This window comes from Dendrobates tinctorius, unplaced genomic scaffold, assembly GCF_039654945.1.
Source record: "Dendrobates tinctorius isolate UK_male_01 unplaced genomic scaffold, ASM3965494v1 ptg000047l, whole genome shotgun sequence".
Lineage (NCBI taxonomy): Eukaryota > Metazoa > Chordata > Amphibia > Anura > Dendrobatidae > Dendrobates > Dendrobates tinctorius.
This window is the reverse complement of record NW_027361715.1, coordinates 12197770-12225654: the sequence shown is the minus strand read 5'-3', so window position 1 is coordinate 12225654 and position 27885 is coordinate 12197770. Positions and strand designations below refer to the sequence as shown.

The 27885-nt window shown below is 46.7% G+C and overlaps 1 protein-coding gene across 6 annotated transcripts in view; it reads left to right on the top strand.

Moving 5' to 3' along the window:
• The window catches only part of MBTPS1 (membrane bound transcription factor peptidase, site 1), a 63230-nt gene that overhangs the window by 23083 nt on the left and 12262 nt on the right, over window positions 1-27885 (top strand). For 4 of the 6 annotated variants that reach the window (XM_073576211.1, XM_073576209.1, XM_073576212.1 and 1 more), the window contains 14 exons: window positions 2924-3026; window positions 3291-3442; window positions 3976-4137; window positions 4227-4371; window positions 4938-5126; window positions 7178-7350; window positions 21579-21694; window positions 21810-21966; window positions 22916-23040; window positions 23125-23202; window positions 23943-24083; window positions 26385-26516; window positions 27368-27494; window positions 27652-27782. In XM_073576211.1, coding sequence (XP_073432312.1) covers window positions 2924-3026; window positions 3291-3442; window positions 3976-4137; window positions 4227-4371; window positions 4938-5126; window positions 7178-7350; window positions 21579-21694; window positions 21810-21966; window positions 22916-23040; window positions 23125-23202; window positions 23943-24083; window positions 26385-26516; window positions 27368-27494; window positions 27652-27782 — 1931 coding nt within the window. Of the gene's footprint in view, window positions 1-2923; window positions 3027-3290; window positions 3443-3975; window positions 4138-4226; window positions 4372-4937; window positions 5127-7177; window positions 7351-21578; window positions 21695-21809; window positions 21967-22915; window positions 23045-23124; window positions 23203-23942; window positions 24084-26384; window positions 26517-27367; window positions 27495-27651; window positions 27783-27885 lie in introns of those variants that run through there. The other 2 variants (XM_073576213.1, XM_073576215.1) reach the window with 2 other exon arrangements.

Sequence of the window (27885 nt, the reverse complement as noted above, 5' to 3'; positions counted from 1 at the left end):
ACCACCAGGGGCCTTGTGCTCCTTCCCAAGGACAAGACACTGGCCATCCGTCTGGGAGTTCGCACACTCCTTCGCAGTCCTCCTCGATCTCTCCGGTTTGCCATGAGAATCCTCGGAAGGATGGCAGCAGCAATAGAGGCAGTGCCATTTGCCCAGTTTCACCTCAGGGTCCTTCAGCTAGCCATACTCAGATCTTGGGACAGGAACCCCTTCTCCCTCGACAGGGAGTTCAGGTTGACGTCATCAACCAGGAGGTCCCTGCATTGGTGGCTCAAACCAACCTCGCTTACACGAGGGAAGCCATTCCTCTCAGGACAATGGAAGATCCTGACTACCGATGCAAGCCTGACAGGCTGGGGGGCGGTACACCTACATCACAGGGCACAGGGCAAGTGGTCACCGAGGGAAGTGACATTGCCCATCAATGTTCTGGAAATCAGGGCCATTCTCTTGGCACTGAGAGCCTTTCATCACTTGCTTGCAGCCTCGCACATACGGATACAGTCGGACAATGCCACGGCTGTGGCATACGTGAATCACCAAGGCGGGACCCGCAGCGCCCAGGCGATGAGAGAAGTGGCTCATATCCTCCGCTGGGCGGAAGACACAAGGTCGGTACTTTCTGCGGTACACATTCCGGGTGTAGAAAACTGGGAAGCCGACTTCCTCAGCAGGCAAGGAATGGACTCGGGGGAGTGGTCTCTCCATCCCGAGATTTTTTACCAGATCTGTCAACGATGGGGAACCCCGGATGTGGACCTAATGGCATCCCATCTCAATGCCAAGGTTCCCAATTTCATGGCCAGGACACACGACCCGCGGTCGCTCGGAGCGGATGCCCTGGTCCAGGACTGGTCCCAGTTCCGACTCCTGTACATTTTTCCACCCCTCCCCCTAATAGCCAGGGTCGTGAGGAAGGTCAAGCAAGAGGGAGTTTCGACCATCCTCATCGCGCCAGACTGGCCCAGACGTACTTGGTACGCCGACATCGTCCAACTTACGGCAGACGCCCCCTGGCGTCTACCCGACCGCCACGACCTTCTGTCTCAAGGTCCGTTCTTCCACCAGAATTCAGGGGCCCTCAATTTGACGGCATGGCCCTTGAAACCTGGATTCTAACCCAGGCAGATTTTTCACCGGCAGTCATTGCAACTATGATCAGGGCAAGGAAGCCTGCCTCCGCCAAGCTCTATTATCGTACCTGGAGAGCCTTCTTTTCTTGGTGCGAATCTCATGGACAAGTCCCACTCCCTTATTACCTCCCGAAGGTATTAGGTTTTCTTCAATCGGGCCTAGATGCCAAGCTATCCTTAAGTTCGCTTAAGAGTCAGGTGTCGGCGCTTTCAGTCCTTTTTCAAAAGCGCATTGCTATTAAACCGCAAGTAAGGACTTTCATCCAGGGAGTTTCCCGATTGGTTCCTCCCTACAAACGTCCGATGGATACGTGGGACCTCAATCTGGTCCTGACAGCATTGCAAGCTCCACCCTTCGAACCTCTTAGAGAAGTTCCACTCTCCATTCTGTCTCAGAAAGTGGTTTTTCTAGTGGCTATCACCTCGTTACGCAGAGTGTCGGAATTGTCAGCACTTTCCTGCAGACGACCTTTCCTAGCCTTTCACCAGGACAAGGTGGTTCTCCGCACGGTACCATCCTTCCTTCCGAAGGTTGTGTCCAACTTTCACCTTAACAAAGAGATTTCACTGCCTTCCCTTTGCCCGGTTCCGGTCCATAGAGTGGAGAAGGCTCTGCATACGCTTGACCTAGTCAGGGCATTGCGGATTTACGTGTCCAGGACTGCACCTTTCCGGAAATCCGATTCCCTCTTCATTCTTACGGAAGGTAGTCGCAAGGGGTTGCCTGCTTCCAAGGCTACCCTTGCCAGGTGGATCAAGTCCACCATACATGAGGCCTACCGACTTAACAGTTCCCCTCTTCCGGCCGGTATCACGGCACACTCTACACGGGCAGTAGGGGCCTCCTGGGCCATTCGGCATCAGGCTTCGGCACAACAAGTGTGCAAGGCGGCCACTTGGACTAGCCTACACACGTTTACGAAACACTACAGTGTTCATACCCAGTCCTCAGCGGATGCGAGCCTGGGTAGACTGGTTCTGCAGGCGGCAGTACCCCAAGTCTAGGGGACTGTCAGCACAATATTCGTCCACTGCTTCCCACCCAGGGACTGCTTTGGGACGTCCCAAGGTTCTGTGTCCCCCAATTAGGCGACAGAGTAAAGGAGATTTTTGTGTACTCACCGTAAAATCTCTTTCTCTTAGCCTTTAATTGGGGGACACAGCTCCCACCCTGTTGCCCTTACGGGCCGTTGTTTCCTGTTGAGTTCTCATATTGTTCTTGAGCTCGTACATAGTAGCCTTCTTACAGGCATGGTTATGTTATTTGGTTACGTTCCTCCTTATGCTTTGGCACAAAACTGGAGAAGGCTGACGCCGTCTAGGGGTGTATACTGCAGAGGAGGAGCCAAAGTTAATCTTTTTCAGATTATGCATAGTGTCGCCTCCTAGTGGACAGCAGCATAACACCCAAAGTTCTGTGTCCCCCAATTAAAGGCTGAGAGATTTTACGGTGAGTACACAAAAATCTCCTTTTTTCACTGTCTTGCTGGGGAAGAATGGTAATATTAAAGTCCTGTCACACGGAATAGTCTGGCAGCAATGAAGGCACAGCGTTTCACATTCTAAAATTGTCATGTGCACTGCTGCAATGATTGTCATTGGTCGGTGTGATCCAATAAAAAGAAAAATCTGTAATTTGTGCGATTTATCCCGTCATGCGGGCGAGCCCTTATAGTGATCGTCCCATTTATTAGGGGGAGAATCCATTAGCTTGCATGCAAATCGTGGACCATGGACGTAACCAGACGTCTTTGTGGTAAATTGACTGTCTTGTTTCCTCCCTTGTTTAGGACCCTGAACAATCCAGCAGACCAAATGGATGTGATAGGAGTTGGTGGCATTGACTTTGAGGACAACATAGCTAGATTTTCTTCCAGAGGGATGACCACATGGGTAATGCAATCTGCTCCTCTTGATGATGGTCTGTAAGCCGTATGAATATTGCAGGAATTCAGCCCTGAAGCCAGAGCGGTCTGTCACCATTCTATCCTCTTCAGATGGTGGCACTTGGTGTAAAGACTTGCACCGTCTTTGATTACTTGTTGCACAGACATTTATTTAACGTCCTTTCAGACTGTTTTCTGCCACAATTCAGGTGATGGAGTCGCAACATTGATCAGTGTTAGAGTAATGTTGTATTTTCATTGTACGTCATAGGAGCTGCCTGGAGGTTATGGCAGGATGAAGCCTGACATTGTCACCTATGGCTCTGGGGTGAGAGGGTCGGGCATGAAGGGTGGCTGTCGCTCCTTGTCTGGCACAAGCGTCGCATCCCCTGTGGTGGCCGGAGCAGTGACTTTGCTTGTTAGGTAACTTTAATATAAAGCATTTAGTTCTGCTGATAAAACTGCACTACATGACATTTTCCTTTGAAGGCCTATATCTTGCCTTCATTATGGAGAAAACGTTGTGTAGCTCAGAGGGGAGAAAGTCTGCTCCATGCATTGCACGAATTCCTGCATCCGAATCGCCTGACTCCTCTGCTAGGACGAAGCCGCAGCATGCATGCTCGATCACCGCTCCATTCACTTCCTATGGGGCTGCTCTTTATTTTCTAGCAGACCTGTGCTCCATTTTGTAACCTGGATGACCATTTCCTCACTCTGCTCTTCAGTGTGGGTCCCAGCACTTGGACACACCACACCACACACCCCTTTAATCCACGGTGCCTTTTTTCCCCTTTCTCTCTGGCTACCAAACTAAATACTAGATTCATTCTTGCTGATCTTAACATACGACCATGTGTGGTCCATTATTTACTGCCCACGAATGTAGGGCTCTGACACATGTTGGGGAAGCCAGAGGGTGGATGGCTTTGCTGATAATGGTGTCTTTTCTCTAGTACTGTGCAGAGGAGGGAGATGGTAAATCCAGCCAGCATGAAGCAGGCGCTCATCGCTTCAGCCCGCAGACTCCCAGGGGTCAATATGTTTGAGCAAGGACATGGTAAACTAGATCTACTTCGGGCCTACCAGATCCTTAACAGTTACAAGCCGCAGGCCAGGTACGTCTCCTTCCTGAGGTGTAGACTCATCTGTAATGGCCCCGTATGTGTACAGATGGAAATAAAGCTGCCTTCTACTTTGTCTCCAGTTTGAGTCCCAGCTATGTGGACCTCACAGAATGTCCCTACATGTGGCCCTACTGTTCTCAACCCATTTACTATGGTGGGATGCCAACCATTGTGAACATAACCATTCTCAACGGGATGGGAGTCACTGGAAGGGTCGTGGACAAGGTAAGTCTTGGCTGACACTGCCGAGGTGATCCAACATTGAAGGGGATATGCATTACTGGACAACTTCTACTTAGTAGCCGGTCAGTGGCGGCATCAGTCGCATGACAAATGTCCTTGCACAGCTCCAGCAGCAGAAATGACTGCATGTTAAACAAAAAACTAGTTATTGTTTAATGGTACATGTGAAAGCGCAGATTATCTAAGATGTCTTCTCTCTTTGACTGAGCCATCATTACTGAGATGGCAGTTGGTGCCTATAAAGTTGTATGGAGAACTAACTATGGTTTCAGAAGAACTTTCAGTCTTTCTCCCCTTCAAGAACCTTAAAAACTCCAACTGGTGATTCTGTAGTCGGTGAAGACAGATTTTACTCATTAGTTCAGTGTTCCACAGCAGTGACAGAGCCCACTTTATCGGTGTATTGATGACTAAAGCTTCCCCCAGAAATCAGTGAGGCCAGATACTGACATCCAAAAAACACAGTTGCCTGTTTGGGAAGGGGTTAAGATTTCATTTCTATTCAAAATGAGCGTGTTTCAGACTCAAATTTTTCCTTATTTTTGCAGCCTGACTGGCAGCCGTATCTCCCGCACAATGGTGACAACATTGACGTTGCCTTCTCCTACTCGTCTGTGCTGTGGCCGTGGTCTGGGTATCTGGCCATCTCCATCTCTGTAGCCAAGAAGGCCGTTTCTTGGGAAGGCATTGCCCAAGGTCACGTGATGATCACAGTTGCCTCTCCAGACGAAAGTGAGGTGCGTACAGGATCACTGGTGACGTTCGTTGGATACACGCGACCTTACTGTGTTGTAGTGGAATTCCCTCTTATGCCACTAGGCCTGATACAGCGCCACATCTGCTTCACAGGTAGTGGTCGCCTCCCTCCAAAATAATGTCCATGCCACCTGGCCTGAGATGCAAAAGGGCAGTAACTATAAAATCTTTTCCCAGCACTGTTTGCCACTGTCTGCACCACACGTATCTGCAGTCGCTCCGTCACTACAGGGGGGTGCAGGAGCTCCCAGTGTACAGGCAATTGGCCTCAGAGCGCCCTCTAGTGGCAGCACAGAAACAATGCTTCTTTGTACATGTTATAACTTCACCTTTACTTCTAAGTATGAAACATTTACCCCTTCCTGACATGCACCATTTGTATACTGCTCTGGCATAGTATATATGCATATAGCTCTCTAATCCAGTACTGATCTGGTCTCTTGGGGGGGGGGGGGGGGGGGGGGGGATTACTAAAGACAGTAATAACCTTTTCTACATAGCATGTATCAGATTGAAATTGTGGTCTGACTTCTTTACTTATTTTTTTTTTTTTTCTTTTTTCTATATTCCATGAATTCATGTGAAGCGTCTGAAGGGTTAAAGAACCTCTTGAATGTGGTGTTAAGCACCTTGAGGGGTGCAGTTTTAAAAATTGTCAGTTTTGGTTATTTTCTGTCATAGTCCCACCATAAGTCACTCCAAATGTGAGGTGGTCCCAAAAAATTAAAAAAAAAAAAAATGGTTTTGTAAAAAATGAGAAATCTCTGGTCAACTTCTAAGTGTTAAAACATCCTAACAAAAAAAAGTTTACAAAACTGTGCTGATGTAAAGGTGACATGTGGGAAATGTTATTTATTACTATTTTGTGCGATACGACCCTCAGATTTAAGGTTACAAAAATTAAGTTTGCCGTTTGCAAAATTTTTGCCAAATTTCCATTTTATTTTTTTTTTTTTTTCTTCATAAACACAAGTCGTATCGAAGAAATTTCACCACTAACATGAAGTACAATGTCACGAGAAAAAAACAGCCTCAGAATCAGCGGGATCCGTTGAAGAGTTCTAGAGCTATAACCTCATAAAGTGACAGTGATCAGTATTGTAAAAATTGGCTCTGTCACTAAGGGGTTAAAATCCAAATTGTATTGTCATGGCAGAGGTCTAAATGGTGAAATAATCACAAGTGTTTAGCAACGTTGCTGAAATATCACTCCTAATTTGCTCAAAATCCACTTTTAATGCGGACTCTATGGCTTTTCAAAGGTCGTATTAAAGCCTTAACACAGCATAAAGGGTCAGCAGTGCTCACCTGCCCAGGTCTCCGAACTAATGCGCTCTCAGGATGCAGCACACCCATGTAGTAAAGATGGTGGCAACCACTCACAACCTACCAATTCATGGAAAGGGTGATTGCACAATAGCGTCTTGTATAGGGCTCTGGTCACACACAGGTAATGCACAGGGTCTGGTGTATAGCCTATTGGTGACGCCCATACTACTAGATCAGACAGCTCAGTGCTACCTCTTTTGCTGTACCCCCATGGTTGCCTGTGTCCTTCCTCCCCCCCCCCCCCCAATGAAGTCACCAAGAATCTCTCCTATGCTAGTGTCTGGAGTCCAGCGGAGACAGTAAGGCCGGGGTGGGGAACCTTTCTTCTGCCAAGGGCCATTTGGATATTTATACCCTGGGCTGGCGGACGTCAGAATCCAGCTACCGGCGCGAGCACTGCAGAGTTCGGGAATCTGCCCAGGGGCCAGATAAAGGGTCACCGAGGGTTGTCCCCCACCCCTGCAGTGAGGGGGTGATGTCGCCATTCCTCCTACCGCTGCAGAGTCAATGGTGGTTTTATGATGACTCCATCGCCTGATCACATTCTGGAGGCCGATGCAGTGGGGATAACGCCCCTTCCTGTCCCTGGGCAAACCACAGTGGCCAAGCTGGTAATGAGTGACCAGGTTGGCTTTTCTTATCTAGTTGCTGGGACAGTGCTTTTAATCTTTTTTTTTCCTCCTACCCTTTTATGTCTTTGAAGCAGAAGAATGGAGCAGAACAGTTTTCTACAATTAAACTCCCAATCAAGGTGAAGATCATTCCCACGCCACCACGTAGTAAGAGGGTTCTGTGGGATCAGTACCATAATCTCCGTTACCCACCAGGTTACTTCCCAAGGGACAACCTAAGGATGAAGAACGACCCCTTGGATTGGTGAGATCACACTACGTCTGGTCTTTGTTACCTTTTGGAATATGAGTTATGTAAATCAATAGTGCATGTGAATATAAAACTATGTAAAACCTCTTGTCTCAGAAATCCTGCATTTCTCCCCTTTTGAGGCCACTCATTATTTTCCTACTTTTTGAACTTACAATTTCCTCTGAAACAACTCAAATCCATCTTGGTGAAAACAAGATGTTTGAGGAGCAGTCGCAGTAAGCCATGCAGATTTGTGCTGTAACTTCACGCTATGGGTATACCCCTCCTTTTTTTTTTTTTTTTTTTTTCCGGAATAAACACAATCCCTCGTTTAATGATAGAGAAACCCACAATGGTCACAGAAATAACTTGAATCTGACAAAAGTAATAATCAAAAATCTATGATAATGAACAAAAGAAAGTCAGACATTTCTTTTCAGCCATGCTTCCACAGAATTTAAAAAAAAAACAACTCATGAAATAGGCCTGGGCAGAAATGATGGTACCCTTAACTTAATATTTTGTTGCACAACCTTTTCAGGCATTCACTGCAATCAAACGATTCCTGTAATGGTCAGTGAGACTTCTGCACCTCTTGACAGGTATTTTGGTCCACTCCTCAAGAGCAAACTGCTCCAGTTGTCTCTTGTGTGAAGGTTGCCTTTTTCAGACGGCATGTTTCAGCTCTTTCCAAAGATGCTGAATAGGATTTGGATAGTAGAAACAGCAAGGCACTCATCTAAAAGGTTCGTAGAAGGTGCACAAGTAGGGTCTCCAGCCCATATAACAATACGAAAAAAACTTGGCACTCAATTGACGGATAAAGTGAATCTTTGCTTTATTGGCATCCAGATTATAAGTTTAAACGTTTTCGATCCAACATTGGATCTTCATCAGAAATTCTCTAGAGAACATACATAAAATAGAAATTGGTCTAAGTCATGATTACGAGAGAATATTACAAAATCATATGATGCATACGAAAATTGAAATACATAGAGAAAAAAGCAATTTTTTAGTACGTCAAAGTTGTTACAATTAAGCATGTGGTTCCAATAGGATTTCTGAGCTCTGATCCTAGGTGCACGTGATCGGTGAGAGAAAATAATCCTTTCCTGAGACCTCTATATGGAGTGGTGTTAAGGAAAATTAGCCAGTTATTATATTCATGGTTCCTATGAGGAGAAAACCACATTTGAGGATATTAGTGCTTCCGGTTATTGGGTGTAGATTGTGTCCGGTAAAATACAGTGGTGCTTATGATAAAAGTGGTATAGTATATGCTGGTCCTTCTGTGAGGAGAGAAAATATTATGGTATACAGATATATTATCAAGTTATATGCTATGGTACTTTTATACATGGTGGTCCATGTGACATGCCCAAACATATTAGTCATCCCTTGTATTACCTGGACGCTGTGTATCAAGGATTAAAGGAGAAATGCGCTTTGGTATGGCGACTGAAGTCGCTCTTGTATGGCGCTGTAGTGGAAAAATAGAGATGAAACTTAGTATAAGCCCCTCGGATACTGCAATTGTGCCGTGTGCAAAAGAGGTGGGAAATTACCTGTTCCTTGTGGCCCCTACGGCGTGCTGTATGTACCGCTGTGTGGAGGACGCTAGGCCCTAACAAGTACTTCCTGGTTTTTATAATCGGGCGGGGATCCCCCTGGCCGCGTCATAGCAGTCACGTGTACCTGTTGTGCCCTGCCCCTGGCCGCGTCAGTGATGTTACTGTGCATGACGGGCCGTCCTGTGCAACCGGCACTACTGCGCATGTCAGGCCATCTGGCCTGTAAGGACTCCCGGCCGCTAGTTTCACCCCCCCCCCCCCCCCCGTGCGCCTGCGTCGCAGGACGGCGTGCATCCCTCAGCGCAGGCGCACCAAGGGACCGAAAGGGTAGCGCCATGGTGGCTATACTGCGCATATCTGGCTATCCAGCGTTGTGGGCACTACTGCACACGTCTGGCCATCCGGCCTGTAATTTCTCCTGACCGCTAATCTCGGTCTATTAGTGCGCCTGCGCCGTGAGAAGGCATGCATTTATCAGGCTGGGGTGATGTTGTGACATGAACAATCGCATGCAATGCAATGTTCCATAGAATCAAATAGGAAAGTACCTGGGGAAACTTGTAGGTATACTAAGATTGCGTCAAAAGGAAAAAATTTTTTTGTTAATAAAGTTAGATAAAGGGAATATTGGGTGAAATGAATCCATAAGATAAACATTGTCTGCATTATGAATTCAAGATCCGTGAATTATTTTGAAGGTATACTATAACAAGTGAACAGTGGTGCCCGGTGAAGAGCGAGTTTAGCGATTCTAAATGAAAAAGACAGTTAAAAATGGGTAGTAAAAAATGGACAGTTACAGTAACAATTTAACAAAAAACAGCATTATTCACAGGAAACTTTGTGTGTCATAGTCTCTATTGAAGCCCTTGGGCTCCAAAGTCTGTAACGTGAAAATCCAATAAGCTTTCCTTCTTTTGAGGGTTTTAATTCTGTCATATCCTCTTCTATTCGGTTCAGTCTGTTCCAGAACTTGGAACTTCAATTGAGAAATGTTGTGGCCTTGTTCAAGGAAGTGATATGGAAGTGGGAGATGAGTCTTCTTGCATCTGATATTAGATTTGTGTTGGGATATTCTGTCTTTCACCATTTGTGTGATCTCCCCCACATAAGCAAGACCACAAGGGCATTTGATTAAATAACAACATATGTAGACTCACATGTATAATAACACTTGACCGGGATAGCTATTCCTATTTGTGGATAAAAAATCTGACTCCCCTTTTGAATTTTGCTACATTTGTAGGCAGGATAAACATGGAAATGGGCCCTGTCTTTGTGTTTGAAGAAACGTTTGTCTTGGTACTATAACGTTTGAGCCCGCATCGGCTCTAACAAGCTTATCCCTTAGGTTTTAAGGTCTCCTATAGCAATAATAATAATAATCTTTATATAGCGCCAACATATTCCGCAGCGCTTTACAGTTTAACGGTTTCAAAACACAAGTCATAAGTAACAACATTAACAATACAATAATTGAAGCAAAATAAGACGAAATGAGACGACCCTGCTCGTGAGAGCTTACAATCTACAATGAGGTGGGGGAGATACAAAGTACAGGTGTGTATTTATAATGAAGGTCCAGCCATCTTGAGGGAGTGAAGGATGGATGGAGATAGTGAATGGGCTACACACGCACACTTACACAGAGAATTACTTTGATCAGTGAACGTGATAGGCCACTCTGAACAAGTGTGTTTTGAGGGAGCGCCTAAAACAATGCAAATTGTGGATAGTCCTGATTTCTTGGGGTAGAGCATTCCAGAGGATAGGAGCAGCACGGGAGAAGTCTTGGAGTCGGGAGTGGGAGGTACGGATTAGTGCAGAGGTTAGTCGAAAGTCGTTTGCATAGCTCAGCGATCGGCTAGGCCGATAGACAGAAATGAGGGAAGAAATGTAAGGGAGTGCCGCACTGTGGAAAGCTTTGTGGGTGAGAACAAGTACTTTGAATTGGATCCTATAATGAATGGGCAGCCAATGTAAGGACTGGCGAAGAGCGGACGCGTCCGAGTACCGATTAGCCAGATGGACGATCCTGGCCGCTGCATTAAGTATGGACTGGAGGGGGGATAGTCGAGTGACGGGGAGGCCAATTAATAGAGCATTGCAGTAATCCAGGCGGGAGTGGATCAATGCAACAGTGAGGGTTTTTGTTTCCATGGTGAGAAAAGGGCAGATTTTAGAGATGTTCTTTAGGTGTAAGTGGCAAGAGCGGGCAAGAGATTGTATATGGGATGTGAAGGAGAGATTGGTGTCAAACAAACACCCAGACAGCGTGCCTGCTGCCGGGGTGTTATTGTGGTACCATCCACGGAGAGGGAAATGTCAGATTTAGGGAGGTTAGTAGACGGAGGGAGCAGAAGAAGTTCAGTTTTAGAGAGGTTGAGTTTCAGATAGAGAGTGGACATGATATTGGAGACTGCGGACAGTCAGTCACTGGCGTTCTGTAGTACAGCGGGGGTGAGGTCGGGGGAAGATGTGTATAGTTGTGTGTCATCAGCATAAAGATGGTACTGAAAGCCAAATCTGCTGATGGTCTGTCCAATTGGGGCCGTGTAGAGAGAGAAAAGAAGGGGACCAAGGACTGAGCCCTGAGGTACCCCAACAGCAAGTGGAAGAGGAGATGACGTGGAGCCAGAGAACAAAACACTGAAGGAGCGGTCAGAGAGATGGGAAGAGAACCAGGAGAGAGCAGTGTCCTTAATGCCTAGTGACTGGAGCCTAGAGAGTAGGAGATGGTGGTCAACAGTATCGAAAGCTGCAGATAGGTCAAGAAGAATGAGCAGAGAGTGGTCACCGTTAAGTTTTGCTGTCAGAAGGTCATTGGTCACTTTGAGTGCAGTTTCAGTCGAATGTAAGGGGCGGAAGCCAGACTGTGAAGGGTCTAGAAGGGAGTGAGTGGAGAGGTAACGGGTAAGGCGGGAGTAAACTAAGCATTCCAAAAGTTTAGAGATGAAGGGGAGACTGGTCTGTAGTTGTTTGTGCAGGATGGGTCGAGAGCAGGTTTCTTTAGTAATGGAGTAACAATGGCGTGTTAGAAGGAGGATGGGAAAATGCCTGAGGAGAGGGAGAGATTAAAGATTGTAGTTAGGTGGGTTGTGACGACTGGAGAGAGAGACTGGAGGAGATGTGAGGGCATGGGGTCGGTAGTGCATGTAGTCGGACGAGAAGAGAGGAGTCTGGAGACTTCTTCTGTGATGGGATCAAATGTGGAAAGTGAGCCAGGGGAGATGCAGGAAGGGATGGGAGTCACAGCGCTTGGTGGTTGGGAGAAGATTTCTTGATGGATATTATCTATTTTTTTCTGTAAAGTGGGAGGCCAGGTCATCAGCACAAATGTCTGTGATAGGGGCTTGTGCTTTTGGCCTGAGGAGGGAGTGAAAAGTGTCAAAAAGTTTCTTGGGGTTGTTGGCTAGTGAGGAGATCAGGGTGGTGAAGTAGGTCTGTTTGGTGAGGGTGAAGGGCAGCGTTATAGGTTCTTAACATAAATTTGAAGTGGATGAAGTCTTCTAGTGTGCGGGTTTTTCTCCATAGGCGTTCAGCACTCCTGGAGCATCGCTGGAGAAGTTGAGTTTGCGATGTGAGCCAGGGCTGTTTTACTCTGTGTTTGGAGGTTCTGAGGGTGAGGGGAGCTACTTGGTCAAGGGTGCTTCTAAGAGTGTCATTGTAGTGATGAACAGCCAGATTAGGACAGGAAAGAGAGGAGATTGGGGACAGTGATGAGTGTAGGGAATCTGAAAGTGTCTGAGGTTTAATAGCTTGTAGATTTCTGATTGTGTGGTAGGTAGGAGTGAGCTGGGGTGGGCGAGGATTTGTGAGCGTAAAGGAGAGAATGTTGTGGTCAGAGAGTGGAAGCGGTGAGTTATCTAGGTAGGAGACTGAACAGAGCCGGTAGAAGACCAGATCAAGGGTGTTACCGTCCTTATGTGTCTCAGAGATTGAATGCTGTGAGAGGCCTAGAGAGGTGGTTAGTGATAGAAGCTAGCAATAGAGAAAGGGTTGTTGGAATTCCTCTATTTCTGGGTAACTCTTGGATAAGAGACTCCAATGTTTATAGTGGTCTGTATTTTCCTCGAATAGGGATGGTGTGTATTGACAAAAGGCATTCGCCTATTGGATTTCATAGTTCTGTCGCTTTCCTGGCCTCTTTTTGATCTGGATTCAGTGAGGAGTTTTTCAGGATAACCCCTATCTGAAAACTTTTGTTGTTTCTTTCAGTCTCTGAGTCTTCGTCTTTTCATCCGAGACAATCCTATCCTACAATACTGAGACGTAGGAATGGATTTTTTAACTGGCTGGATGGAAGCTGTCAAAATGTAAAATACTATTCCTGTCAGTTGGTTTAACATAGAGGTCAATGGTCAATACCCCTTCTAAATCTTTACTTATCAACGTATCCAAGAAGTTCATTTTTGCTACATCATGTTGTAGACTAAATTTAAGTTCGGGCCACACATCATTGATGTGTTGATCAAATTGTAATAGGGTGTTCAAAGGGCCATTCCATACACAAAAAAATATCTATGAATCTAACCCACACCATAGAGTGTTGTGTGTGTGTGTGTGTATATATAGTGGGTGGGTATAAATGAAGTTATCCTCAAATGAAGCCATGTAGGCAATAGCGTAAGGGGGTGCTACGTGTGACACCCCCCCCCCCCCCCCCCATCGCGGTGCCTTGTCTCTGGATGTAAAATGTGGCCTGAAAAAGGAAATAGTTTTTTCTTTCAATACTAATTCTAGAAGATCAGAGCAGAGGTTGCGGATCTTGATGTCTATACCTGCCCTCTCTGATCACGTGCACCTAGGATCAGAGCTCAGAAATCCTATTGGAACCACATGCTTAATTGTAACTTAACTTTGACGTACTAAAAAATAGCTTTTTTCTCTATGTATTTCAATTTTCATATGCATCATATGATTTTGTAATATTCTCTCATAATCATGACTTAGACCAATTTCTATTTTATGTATGTTCTCTAGAGAATTTCTGATGAAGATCCAATGTTGGATCGAAAACGTTTAAACTTATAATCTGGATGCCAATAAAGCAAAGATTCACTTTATCCGTCAATTGAGTGCCAAGTTTTTTTCGTACTGAATAGGATTTGGATCAGGGCTCCTAGAAAGCCACTTCAGACTAGTATGAGGTTTTCCTCTTAGCCATTCTTGAGTGTTTTTTAGCAGTGTGTTTGGGTCATTATACTGTTGCAAGACCCATGACCTGCAACTGAGACCAAGCTTTCTGACACTGGGCAGCGCATTTCTCTCTAGAATCCCTTGATAGCCTTGAGATTTCATTGTACCCTGCGCAGATTTTAGACACCCTGTGCCAGATGCAGCAAAGCAGCCCCAGAACATAACAGAGCCTCCTCCATGTTTCACAGTAGGGACAGTGTTCTTTTCTTGATATGCTTCATTTTTCTGTCTCTGAACATAGAGCTGATGTGCCTCGCCAAAAAGTTCCATTTTTGTCTCCTGTCCATAGGACATTCTCCCAGAAGCTTTGTGGCTTGTCAACATGTTGTTTGGCAAATTCCAGTCTGGCTTTTTTATGATTTTTGTTTTAAACAATGGTGTCCTCCTTGGTTGTCTCCCATAAAGTCCACTTTGGCTCCTACAATGACGGATGGTGTGATCTGACACTGATGTTCCTTGAGCTTGAAGTTCACCTTTACTCTGTTTAGATGTTTTTCTGGGCTCTTTTATCACCATTCGTATTATCCGTCTCTTTGATCTGTCATCTATTTTCCTCCTGCGGCCATGTCCAGGGAGGTTGGCTACAGTCCCATGGAGCTTAAATTTCTGATTAATATGTGCAACTGTAGTCACAAGAACATCAAGTTGCTTGGGGGATGGTCTTATAAAAGGTAAAAGTTAACATGTTTGTCTATCCTTTTCTTTCTAATCTCCTGAGACAACTCTTTCCTTTGCTTCCTCTGGTCCATGCTGAGTGTGATACACACCATGTCACCACACAGCACAGTGAGTATCTGTAGCCCTCTAGGCAGGCCACTCACTGATTCCAAGATTGTAGACATCTGTGATGCTAATTAGTGGACACCTTGATTTAACATGTCCCTTTTGTCACATTATTTTCAGGGGTACCATCATTTCTGTCCAGGCCTATTTCATGAGTGGTTTATTTATTTTTTTTTTATTCTGTGGAAGGATGTATGAAAAGCAATGTCTGACTTTCAATTGTTCATTATCATAGAGAAAGTAATAATAAACAAACAAATCTATCACTTCATTGGGGGACACAGGAACCATGGGGTGTATGCTGCTGCTACTAGGAGGCTGACACTATGCAAATAAGAAAGTTGGCTCCTCCTCCGCAGTATACACCCCACCGACTGGTGCTCAATTACTCAGTTTAGCTTAGTGTCAGTAGGAGGTGGACACGGGTCTTTCATTAGACTACCTCAGTGTGCATCGTTTCTTTACAGGTTCCGGAGGTATACAGAGTGAATAGTCACATCTGTACTCCCACAAAGAGACTGAGTACGGCGTACCCCGTATCCTCATGTCTACCTTGAGGAACACGTATGCGTGTTCGCCTTCTGTCTCTCACCCACTCGCCTACCAGAGCCTGTTGGTGGATGGAGACACAGTCTGAAACTGGAAATGGGGTAAGTCAGGACTGCAGGAGGTAAGTATCAGCAGGCTGAACCCCTCTCTCCTTCCCATGATAGTAATCCCCCTGGGCGGTGGGGAAACAGGCAAGCTTCCTTAAAGCGGCATTACCTGTATTTAGCGTTTTCAGCGCCGCGAAACTGCAGTTCTCTTTAGACCTCCGCCCCACACTCTGGCGACCGCCGTTTCTAATCCAGGCCCCGGCTTCAGTTCAAGCCTAGTTCTGAGGTGAGGCCACGCCCCCATTTTCAGGCGGGCTTTTTCTTCTGAGGAACAGTCCCGCCCGTCTGGCGCCGCCCACCGCTTCTGAGGGTTAGAGGCGTCTAAGGGGCCCGCCCACTCCTCCCAGTATAGGAGGGAGTGGAGTTTTCTTATGCTCCTAACAGCGGTTAGCTCCGCCCCCTCTCTGGTGAGCTGATTCCCGCCCACAGCATTCAGGAGCGCGTTTTTACCTCAGTTTTTCCTCAGCCTGTGAGCTGCTCGTCTCCACTTCAGCGTGCTGTGTACACAGGTTCCGTGAGTAGCTCTGCGCTGCAGACTGACACCCTCCTCAGCTCTTCGTCCCCTAACCGTCTGGCACTGTTAGTGGGTTAGCGCATAATGTCTAATTCTAAACCAATTCGCTCTGCTTCTTCCTCTGTGGTAGTCAGTCATTTTGCATGTTCTTCTTGCAAACGCAAGTGTGTCCTCTCCCCTCTGTCAGGACTGCAGCAAACCCATTGAACCCACCGCCCAGGAACCCCCGGTTGTCCCGTGTGAGGTTGAGGCCCTTATCCCAGGGTGGGCTTCCTCTGTCTCAATCTGTGGCGGATCTCGCCAAGGTGTCCCAGACCTTGGTGTCCGTACTGGATAAGTTGCCACTACAGACTTCTGCAGGACCCAGCAGGTCACAGGATGCTCTGGTCGAGCCGGTTAGCCGCAAAAGAGCCAGACGGGAGCACCGGTCCGGTTCCTCTTCCCGTTCAGCATCGCCCCATAGTCTGTCCAAACAGCCTCCCTTATCAAGATCTTCCTCCCCTGAGCCAGGTGAGACTTTCTCGGATGGACCCTCCGAGGATGTTTTGGAGCTGGACTCGGACCAAATCGCTGATATGAGGGATATAGTTCAGAGCCTCATTGCAGCGATTAACCAGTCCTTCAATATCAAAGATTCTCCTGCGGACCAGGAGGTTTCTTTCAGACGGTGGAAACCACCTTCCAAGGTCTTCGCTCATCGTTCGGAGTTCCAGAAAATTCTTTCCAGAGAGAGAGAAAATCCGACCAGGCGTTTTCAAAGAGGAAAACGCCTTGGGTGTTATATCTTTTCTCGCCGGAACTCATTGCAGACTGGTCAGCTTCACCGACCGTGGACCCTCTGGTTTCAAGACTAACAGCACGGTCCTTCCGATTTCTGGGGGAGCATCTCTAGCAGACATTAATGACAGTCATAGAATCTTTTGCTAAGTCAGCCTTCGAAGCGGCGTCTTCTGTTCTAAGCCCGGCCTTCATTTCTACTTGGGCTTCTAGACCAGCCAGAGCAGCTATCGGATCTCGCCGACCAAATTTCGCATGCAGGCGAATATTTGGTCTCGGCCTCCCTGGATGCCGCATCCTGTGCAGCTCAGGCATCAAGCAGCTTGGTGGCTATTAGGCGCACAGTTTGGCTTAAGGCTTGGCAAGCGGACTTATCGTCAAAGTCCCTCACTAGTTTACCGTTTCAGGGATCGTGTCTTTTTGGCGAGTGCCTGGACCAGATCATTAAGGATGCCACTGGGGGCACAAGTTCCCTTCTTCCCCAGTCAAAATCTCGTCAACCTCCTCCGAAACGTCAGTTTTGACCCTTTCGGCCTTTTCGTCGCTTCACGACAGCAGATGCGTCTTCCCACCAGCAGAGGCCTCAACCGCGCCAAGATAGGAAAAGTCTCCTTTAGGCCCACTCCTTCCTGGCGATCTCATTCTTCCCAGGGTAGAGCTACCAGACCTAGACCTGGAAGATCTTCCTCCCTATGACTGGAATCAACACCGGAGCATACTCTCAGGTGGGCGACCGTCGTCTTGCCTTCAGGGGCGTATGGCTTGCCTCAGTGGAAGACGCTTGGGTCAGGGAAGTTGTATCTTCAGGATACAAAATAGAATTTTGTTTCTCGGGATCGATTCTTCGAATCTCGACCCCCGAAAGACCCCGCCTTGGTTCCGGGTTTCTTTACAGCCATTGACTCTCTTCTCAAGTCGGGAGTGATTTGTTCCAGTACCAGAAAAAGAGCAATTCGCAGGTTTCTATTCGAACCTGTTTGTAGTGCCGAAAAAAGGAGGCACGGTTCGGCCCATTCTGGATTTAAAACTACTGAACAAAAGGGTCCGTCTGCGACATTTCAGGATGGAGTCCCTTCGTTCAGTAATCGCTTCCATGGAGGCACAAGAATTCCTGTGCTCCATAGACATTCAAGACGCCTATCTACATGTCCCAATCTTCCTGGGTCATCAAAAATTCCTGCGTTTCGCGATACATCAGGATCACTTTGTTTGTCGCCCTGCTGTTCGGGCTCACCACCGCCCCTGGGTTTTTACAAAAATCATGGCAGCGTTGATGGCCATTTTGAGGATCAGAGGTCTCGTGCTCTTCGCGTACCTCGACGACATCCTCATCAAAGCTCCATCCTTGCCCCAGGCTCTCGAAAGTCTGACCATTGTCTGCGACACTCTTGCTCGATTCGGGTGGATCATCAACACAAAAAAGTCCTGCCTAGTTCCAACACAACGCCTTGTGTTTCTAGGCATACTTTTGACACTCGTTGGGCATAGGTCTTCCTTCCCGACGACAACAGAGTAACTCTTCGGCGGGATGTTCGTTTGCTTCAGGGCCCCCGACTCCTTTCCCTCCGATAAACCATGAGTTCTAGGGAGGATGGTTGCAACGTCGGAGGCGATTCCCTTCACCCAATTCCACTCAAGACCGCTTCAGCGGGCCATTCTGTCGCAGTGGAACAAGTCTGTCTCCTCACTGGATCTTCCAATTCGACTCTCATTTCAGGTCAAGCTGTCCCTCAATTGGTGGTTAACATCTCCTCTTATCACCCAGGGCCGATAACGTACATTGGCAAGTGGTGACGACAGACGCCAGCCTTCTGGGCTAGGGCGCAGTGTCTCACCATCTCATAGTACAGGGCCGTTGGTCAAGGCAGGAAGCGACTCTCTTCCGATCAACGTCCTAGAGATACGGGCTATTTTCCTGTTCCTGATTCATTGGGACAAGCTGCTCAAATGTCTGCCAATCCGGATTCAGACGGACAATGCCACAGCGGTGGCATATATCAACCACCAGGGAGGGACTCTGAGTTCCTCGGCGTTGGCTGAGGTATCCAAGATACTTCATTGGGCAGAAATGTCAGTCCCAGCGATATCCGCCGTACACATTCCGGGTGTGGAAAACCAGGCCGCCGATTTTTCTCAGCCGCAAAGGCCTCGCAGCAGGGGAATGGTCCCTGCATCAGGAAGTCTTCCAACAGATTTGCCTTCGTTGGGGTACTCCGGATGTGGATCTGATGGGGTCCCGTCTGAACAAAGTTCCACGGTTCGTATCCATGGCCCGCGATCCCCTCGCGGTGGGTGCCAATGCTCTGACCATTCCTTGGTCACAGTTCGCGCTCCCCTATCTGTTCCCTCCTCTTCCTCTTCTTCCCAAGCTGTGGAAGTTCAAGGCAGAAGGGGTACCAGTCATCCTCATCGCGCCGGATTGGCTCAGAAGGTCTTGGTTCGCGGACATTGTCAACCTTCTCGCGGACGCTCCTTGGACACTTCCAGACAGACCAGATCTGCTGTCTCAGGGTCCGATTTACCACCCCAATTCTCGGTCACTCAATTTGACGGCGTGGCCATTGAGTCCGCGGTACTGAAAAAGTCAGGGTTTTCAGATCGGGTAATTCACAGAATGATCCGGGCTAGGAAGCTTTCATCTTCCAAAATATACTATAGAACGTGGAAGGCATATTTTCGTTGGTGTGAGTCCAATTGCGTTCCGCCAATGTCTTTCTCGTTCCCTTCTATTCTACCATTCCTCTAGGTAGGCCTGGATGGGGGTCTGGCCCTTAGTTCTCTAAAGGGGCAAGTTTCGGCACTTTCAATTCTTTTCCAGAAGACGCTATCCTCTCGGCCGCAGGTAAAAACCTTTTTACAAGGGGCAATCCATGCAGTTCCTCCGTATCAGGCTCCAGTGGATCCCTGGGATCTCAATTTAGTCCTAGAGGCTCTACAAGGTTCCCCCTTTGAGCCTCTCAAGGAGGTTTCTCTATCTCTTCTCTCTTGGAAATTGGCCTTTCTAGTGGCCATTACTTCCATCCGACGTGTCTCGGAGTTGGCAGCTCTTTCTTGTCAACCTCCTTTTTTAGTGATTCATGAAAATCTGGCAAGTGTAAGGAACTTTGACACAGTTTGCCAGCTTCCGTATTAAGGCCTTAATATCAACCAATGCCGTACATATATTGATATGTTTTTTGTGCACTTTTACTATTTCTTTCAGGGTGTAGATGAGCCCAAATGGTTCTGCAAACTTGTGGCCTCTGTTCACACGGGATGCATTCTAGTTGGCACTGGGCAGCCCCCCTATATGGTGTTACTTAGAGGTTGTGAACCAGAAGCCCTGCATTCCCTGTGTGAACACTGCCCATGCAGATTATTTCTTCTGCACTGGTGTACCACACGGCCAATCCCTGATTTGTAGGCTGGCTGTTTCATTTGGTATTTATGCACCTGTGCAGCTGCCATTTTACTTGGGTCCGCTGCACCCTGTATTAGTGCAGATGCATTTAGGCCTGTCTGGTTTTTTAGTGATTCACCAAGATAAAGTTGTTCTACGGCCTCCGCCGTCCTTTCTTCCCAAGGTGGTTTCTGCTTTCCACTTGAATGAAGACATCGTTCTACCTTCTTTCTGCCCGGCTCCAGTTCATCCCCGGGAACGCTCCTTGAACAGACTGGACCTGGTCAGGGCGACGAAGGTCTACTTGGCTAGAACCGATGCGTTCCGAAAGACAGACTCTTTCCGTCATCCCAGATGGGGCTTGAAAAGGCCTGTCTGCCTCCAAGGCGACTATTGCACGCTGGATCAGACCGGCTGTCTTAGTGGCTTACCGGATAAAGAACAGAGTGCCCCCTTCTGGGATTAAGGCTCACTCCACTCGGGCAGTGGGCGCATCCTGGGTGGTGCACCACAGGGCTTCTGCGATGCAACTTTGCAAAGCTGCAATCTGATCCTCTGTTCACACCTTTGTAAAATTTTACAAGGTCCACACCTACGCTTCGGCGGATGCCAGCCTAGGAAGAAGGATCTTGCAGGCGGCGGTGGTGAGTCCGCTGACCTGATGGAAGTTTGTTTCCCACCCCAGGGACTGCTTTGGGATGTCCCATGGTTCCTGTGTCCCCCAATGAAGCGATAGAGAAAACAGGATTTTTAGTTGCTTACCGTAAAATCTGTTTCACGGAGCCTTCATTGGGGAACACAGCACCCTCCCATGTTTTCAACTTCTCTACTTTGTTCTATGTAATATAGTTCTAGTTGAATTGTTGGTTTACTTTATATTCTATTGCTTCTCCTACTTGCTATCTCACTAACTGAGTAATTGAGCGCCAGTCGGTGGGGTGTATACTGCGGAGGAGGAGCTAACTTTCTTATTTGCATAGTGTCAGCCTCCTAGTGGCAGCAGCATACACCCCATGGTTCCTGTGTGTCCGTCCCCCCCCCCCCCCCCCCCAATGAAGGCTCCGAGAAACAGATTTTACGGTAAGCAACTAAAAATCCTGTTTTTGTAAGATTCAAGTTATTTCTGTGACTATTGTGGGTTTTTCTCTCATTAAACGAGGGGTAATAATAAATAAAGGGTACCAACAATTTTGACAGTGTTATATAGCAAGGCCTCTCTTCTGTAGAAATGCCCTGGTTGTTCCTGCATCTGTAAAGTTATGTTCATCTTTCTTCAGGATGTAATTTTCTGGCTGAATGTTTGGATTCTGTAGTCCTGGATGTCGTTGTGGCTTCTTAAACACTTGTCTGCCTTACAGGAATGGTGACCACGTTCACACCAACTTCAGAGACATGTACCAACACCTGAGAAGTATGGGTTACTTTGTAGAAGTATTGGGGTCGCCCTTAACATGCTTTGATGCCAGTCAATATGGTAAAAACAGATTTTTACACAATAGAACCAATAAAACTTGCAAGATAATTAACGTTTTAATGCCACCATTCATGTGATCACAATGACTGAATTAACGATTTGATTTGGTCTCTAGGAACTCTGCTTATTGTAGACAGTGAAGAAGAGTTTTTCCCTGAGGAAATATCTAAGCTCCGCAGGGATGTGGGCAACGGTCTGTCATTAATGGTCTTCAGTGATTGGTACAACACATCTGTTATGAGAAAAGTCAAGTTCTATGATGAAAACACCAGGTAGGTTTTAATATTCCACTCCCTGCCCCTGAGGAGCAGCTGATCTGCAGTCCTCCGTAATAAAGTCCTGTTTAGGGACTAAGTTTTCTATGTTTCTGCCCCAATATGTTCCAACGGTCTTCCGCTTTAAAAATTTGTATCATCCGCAATATATTAAGTCATTATATTACATACCACGGTGTACTTTTAATTTTTTTTTTTTTTTTTTAAATCTTTTCTACCCAGTTAACCCCACAACAACCAGGGGTATTTCAGATTTTGCATTTTTGCTTTTTGCTCCCTTTCTTCCCAGAGCCATAACTTATTTTTTACGCTCCAATCTGATGTTTTTATTGATCCCATTTTGGTGCAGATACGGTCTTTATCGACTGTTATTGCATTTTATTACAATGTTGCAGCGACCAAAAAAACGTAATTCTGGCTCTTTTTTTTTTTTGTGTGGGATGATTTGTATTTTTATATATTTTTGGTTTTTTTTTTAAAATATTTTTAAACACTTTTTTTTTTTACTACAATAGTTTCCATGGGAGACTAGGATCGCTTGTACTACATAGAGCAGGGCTGCAGTGCTGCTCTATGTAGCAGAAATGGTCACTTGCTATGAGCGCCGTGCACCAGGCGGCGCTCATGCTGATCCAGCTATCACAACCACAGGTGTCTCTTGCTGACCCCGGGTTGTCATGCCAACCCATCAACGAGCCGCTGTCATGTGACACTGGCGCCGATGGGAGAAGGTAATGATGCGCTTCCTGCACGTGCACGATAAATGCCGCTGTCAGTTTGACAGCGGCATTTAACATGTTAACAGCTATGGGTGGCTAAAAAGATGCGGGTTCCGGCGATGAAACGGGGAGGCTTCCAATGTCTGATATATTCACGTCATCATTGGACGTTAAGGGGTTTTCATTTCAAGGTTTAGGTTGATAAACTCATTTCTTCCTTCCTCCAGGCAGTGGTGGATGCCAGACACAGGAGGTGCTAATATTCCAGCTTTAAATGATCTGCTGTCAGTGTGGAATATGGCTTTCAGTGACGGCATATATGAAGGAGATTTTACCATGGCTAACCATGACAGTGGGTATATGACTACATGTCCCCCATCCCCTGTGTTTCTCCAATACATTATTATTGCATAGTCACTTTTTTTTTCCCTGTTAGTGTATTATGCATCTGGCTGCAGCATAGCTCGGTTCCCAGAAGATGGCGCTGTGCTGTCACAAACATTAAAGGACCAAGGTACGCATATTCCCTTAGTGCGGTCTCTGCCTTCTGATCTACTGGAACATCTTTCTATCCCTAATTCGGTCTCGCTCGGCTTCTATATGCTTCACGCTTTTAGGATTGACTCCGATTTACAAAGTTATGGAGCTGGGTAACATTATTCCTGCTCATCTTTCACCGCCTTGTGGAAATATCACCTATCCACCATGAAATGGGCGTTGGGTCTCGCCCCACATATAACCCAAATACACAGTAGGTGTCCTGTTCCACACACAGCCCCTTCTTTCCTCCACAGCTGCAAGACTGTGGCCAGGAGTTACATGGCGTGCAGGTCACACACACTCCTATTGTCAGCCACCATTTCATTCCTTAACTGCAGTATTGTGGACGTTCTGTTCACACATCTTGCAGTTCTTAGATTTATTTTTTGCACTTTTGTATCTGTTTTGCGACCATTAAAAGGTGTTGGCAGCGTCCATGTGTGTTGATAAACGATAAAGGTTGCACCATGACTTACCAATAATTATTACTGTAAATTGAAACTGCATTACTGCCATAGAAAATGGTGAGGGGGGGGGGGGAAGCTGACCAGTACATGGGATCGGTTACCACATTGGAAGTTCAACTCAAGCATCTACAATGTATCCCCCTCCCATTATAAGGGCATATTACACTTGTACCTGTGCATTTTTTAATCTTGGCTCATTTTCTGATCATGTGAGACAAAGCGCCAATCAACCCATTTGCCTGCACAGGACTTGAAGTGCTAAAGCAAGAAACCTTTCTGGTGGAGAATGTCCCGGTGCTGGGCCTCTACCAGACGCAGACCGAGGGCGGGGGCAGAATTGTGCTTTATGGAGACTCTAACTGCTTGGATGACAGCCACCGCCAGAAAGGTATGGTTCTAATCGGCCTTATTTAAGGCCAGCTTAATAAAATGGGGGGTCTTATATAGCATGTCAACATTTCACCCTCCCCTAAACTATGTAAATGTACATGTAGCTTTCACAGCCGAGTCCAACAATCCTTTTAAACTCCTGGAACGCCTGGTCCACTCCCGTCTTATCCGCTATCTCTCAGAAAACTCTCTTCTCGACCCTCTCCAATCCGGTTTCCGCTCTTTACACTCCACTGAAACTGCCCTCACTAAAGTCTCTAATGATCTGCTAACAGCTAAATCAAATGGTCACTACTCCATGCTAATTCTCTTGGATCTCTCTGCAGCATTCGACACTGTGGATCATCAGCTCCTCCTCACTATACTCCGTTCCATTGGCCTCAAGGACACCGTTCTCTCCTGGTTCTCCTCCTATCTCTCCGACCGCTCCTTTACTGTATCTTTTGCCAGTTCCTCCTCCTCTCATCTTCCCCTTACTGTTGGGGTCTCCCAAGGATCGGTTCTAGGTCCCCTCCTCTTCTCCTTGTACACTGCCCCTATTGGTCAAACAATCAGTAGATTTGATTTCCAGTACCATCTCTATGCTGACGACACCCAATTATACGCTTCTTCTCCTGACATCACACCAGCCTTTCTAGAAAACACCGGCGATTGTCTAAACGCTGTGTCTAATATCATGTCCTCACTATATCTGAAACTGAACCTGTCAAAGACTGAACTCCTGGTGTTTCCTCCCTCTACTAATGTACCTATACCCGACATTGCCATTTCTGTGTGTGGTTCCACTATTACTCCCCAGCAACAGGCCCGCTGTCTTGGGGTCATACTTGATTCCGAGCTTTCCTTTGCCCCCCACATTCGATCACTGGCTCGCTCTTGTCATCTGCACCTCAAAAACATTTCTAGAATTCGACCTTTTCTTACCTTTGACTCTGCAAAAACTCTTACTGTTTCTCTTATTCATTCTCGTCTCGACTATTGTAACTCTCTTCTAATCGGTCTCCCTCTTACCAAACTCTCCCCCCTCCAATCTGTCTTGAATGCTGCAGCCAGGATCATATTCCTCACCAATCGTTACACCGATGCTTCTACCTTGTGCCAGTCATTACACTGGCTACCCATCCACTCCAGAATTCAGTATAAACTTATTACCCTCACTCACAAAGCCCTCCATGGCTCAGCACCACCCTACATCTCCTCCCTTGTTTCAGTATACCACCCTACCCGCGCCCTCCGTTCTGCTGATGACCTGAGATTAGCATCCTCAATAGTCAGAACCTCCCACTCCCGTCTCCAAGACTTTACACGTGCCGCGCCAATTCTTTGGAATGCACTTCCCAGGTCAATACGATTAGTCCCCAATCCCCACAATTTTAAGCGTGTCCTGAAAACGCATTTATTCAGACTGGCCTACCACCCCAACACATTAACCTAATCTATCCCTGTGTGGCAGAGCCAAAAGTTTTACCATAACCAGGTTCCCCGCATCATGTTCCCACATGCTTTATGCCACCATTAGCCCTCTGTGTCTGTACTGTTACACACTTAACATTATGACTGGTCCATACAATCAGGGTAACTGTTACCACCCACCTTTCGTGTCTCCCTCTTTCCTCATAGACTGTAAGCTTGCGAGCAGGGCCCTCTTTCCTCTTGGTATTTGTTATAATCTACTGTATGTGATTATTGTTATGCTGTAATTTCTATTGTTTGTACAAATCCCCTCTGAAATGTAAAGTGCTGCGGAATATGTCGGCGCTATAAAAATAAAATTATTTATTATTATTATTATCCTTTTACCTAGACAGTCCGTTCCTGTTATGGAGAAATCAGACTTTGAACCGATATGCAAATAATGCTGCAGTGCTTTCAGCGATTGGACGCTCTCCCCAAGCCTGCGTCACTCTGGCTCTATTAACCGCACAGTGCTACCTACATCTGCTTAACTATCACTGGGTGGGTAATAGAGCCTGAGTGACAGGATTAGGAAGAGTTTCTACGCAGTGAAAGTACTTCACCCTTATTTGTGTATAAGGTCAGAGGCCGATTTCTCCATAACAGACAACAGACTGAGTAAAAGGATTGCTGAATTCAGCTTCCCAAAAAGCTACATGTGCATATAACTAGTATTGGGGGCTTGCAGTCCTGCTGACAGACCCCGTTAAGTAGAGCACCTTGCCTTCACAGTAAAGGGCACACAATGTAACTGAAGCTTGTTACTTGTTCTCTCATGTTGCCGCACTTGTGCTGCAGTATCACCTGCTGACACTTTACATTAGAGCCTTCCTCCTTACTGCAGATTGCTTCTGGCTTCTTGACTCCTTACTCCAGTACACTTCCTATGGCGTGCTGCCAGCAAGCCTCAGCCACTCTGAAAACAGACAGAAGCCTCCAAATGGTGAAGGTCTCTCCCCAGCAGAGAGAATGGAAGGTAAGCGCCATAGATCTCACTTTGGAAGAGGCACCTAAGCTTTAGGGGGGGAGCGCCAATCAGCTTTGTTAGCGGATAAGAAACTCCTATGGGGGATCTGTGGCTGGCATGTGAAGAATATATGTATATTAAGGAGGGGTGAGAAGGGGAATTTAAGTCATAGAGCCCCTTTTTCTCTTCTGGAATGTAGCCTGTGTGACATTACTGCTCCCTATTAGGCAGGATGAGCATTGGGAGAAAGTTGTGGGGTAAAACATAAAGACAGAGGGTCGTGTCTCTTCCTACTGCATTATAAGTTCCGGGAACCGCAGCATAGAGCAGGACACCAGTGATGGTGGTCTGTGGCTGCTGCACCGGAGACGGCGCACCGCTTCTTACCTGCTGAAGGCCGCAGCCGTTCTGGAGCAATGTCACGTGAACATAACACTGTAGCAATGACCTTACACCAGGCCGGCTAATCCATAGTAATGGCCAAGAGGTGGTCCTCTTCTCCAGTGTGTCACTCAGATGGCTGCTGGCATTGTGACGTCAGACATTTGCACCAACTCTAACCTTTATGCCAGATGAAGCACTGACCTTTTAGCTCCGTTTTCTGGTTCATACTCAAAAGTATTAGATTGTTGATCTGATGAGACACGTATTTCCAATAAACTTCAGAAATGTGAAACTTCTTGATATGTAACACCATATTTTTCTATATTCGTGTCTGATTTCCATGTGATGTCTATCAGGAACTCCACCATGCAAAGTATCAGAACAAGCTCTGCAGGGACATTGATCCCACTGGGGCTCCTGGTAGATGTGAATGTAACACTTCACTTTACAATACTTCAGTTCTGTTCTCTTCTCAGGAAACCACCTGCATCGTTACTCCAAAGTGCTAGAAGCGCATCTGGGAGATCCTAAACCTCGGCCGTTGCCCGCTTGTCCCCATCTGTCTTGGGCCAAACCACTGCCCCTCAATGAAACTGCTCCTAGGTGTGTAAGCCGAAACATCAGCTTGTACACGAGCTATAAAGTTACTTGTCCTATCTGTGGAGGAGTTTGGCACAAATGTTCTTGTACCTACATGTCTCCTCTTCCTAAAGCCAGACTGTATAATAAAGGCTATTGATTACATTTGATCTTTCTCCAGTAATCTGTGGAAACATCAGAAGCTGCTTTCAATAGATCTGGATAAAGTGGCTTTACCCAACATCCGGCAAAATCGACCACAAGTGAGACCCTTATCACCTGGTGAGAGCGGAGCATGGGATATACCTGGAGGTTGGTGTATATATTCTTACATATGGGTTTTTTTCAGTGTGACATGTTGTGGTCTTTGACCTGGTGACCCCTTGCAGGTCCTCTTTAGGCATTTGTACGCACT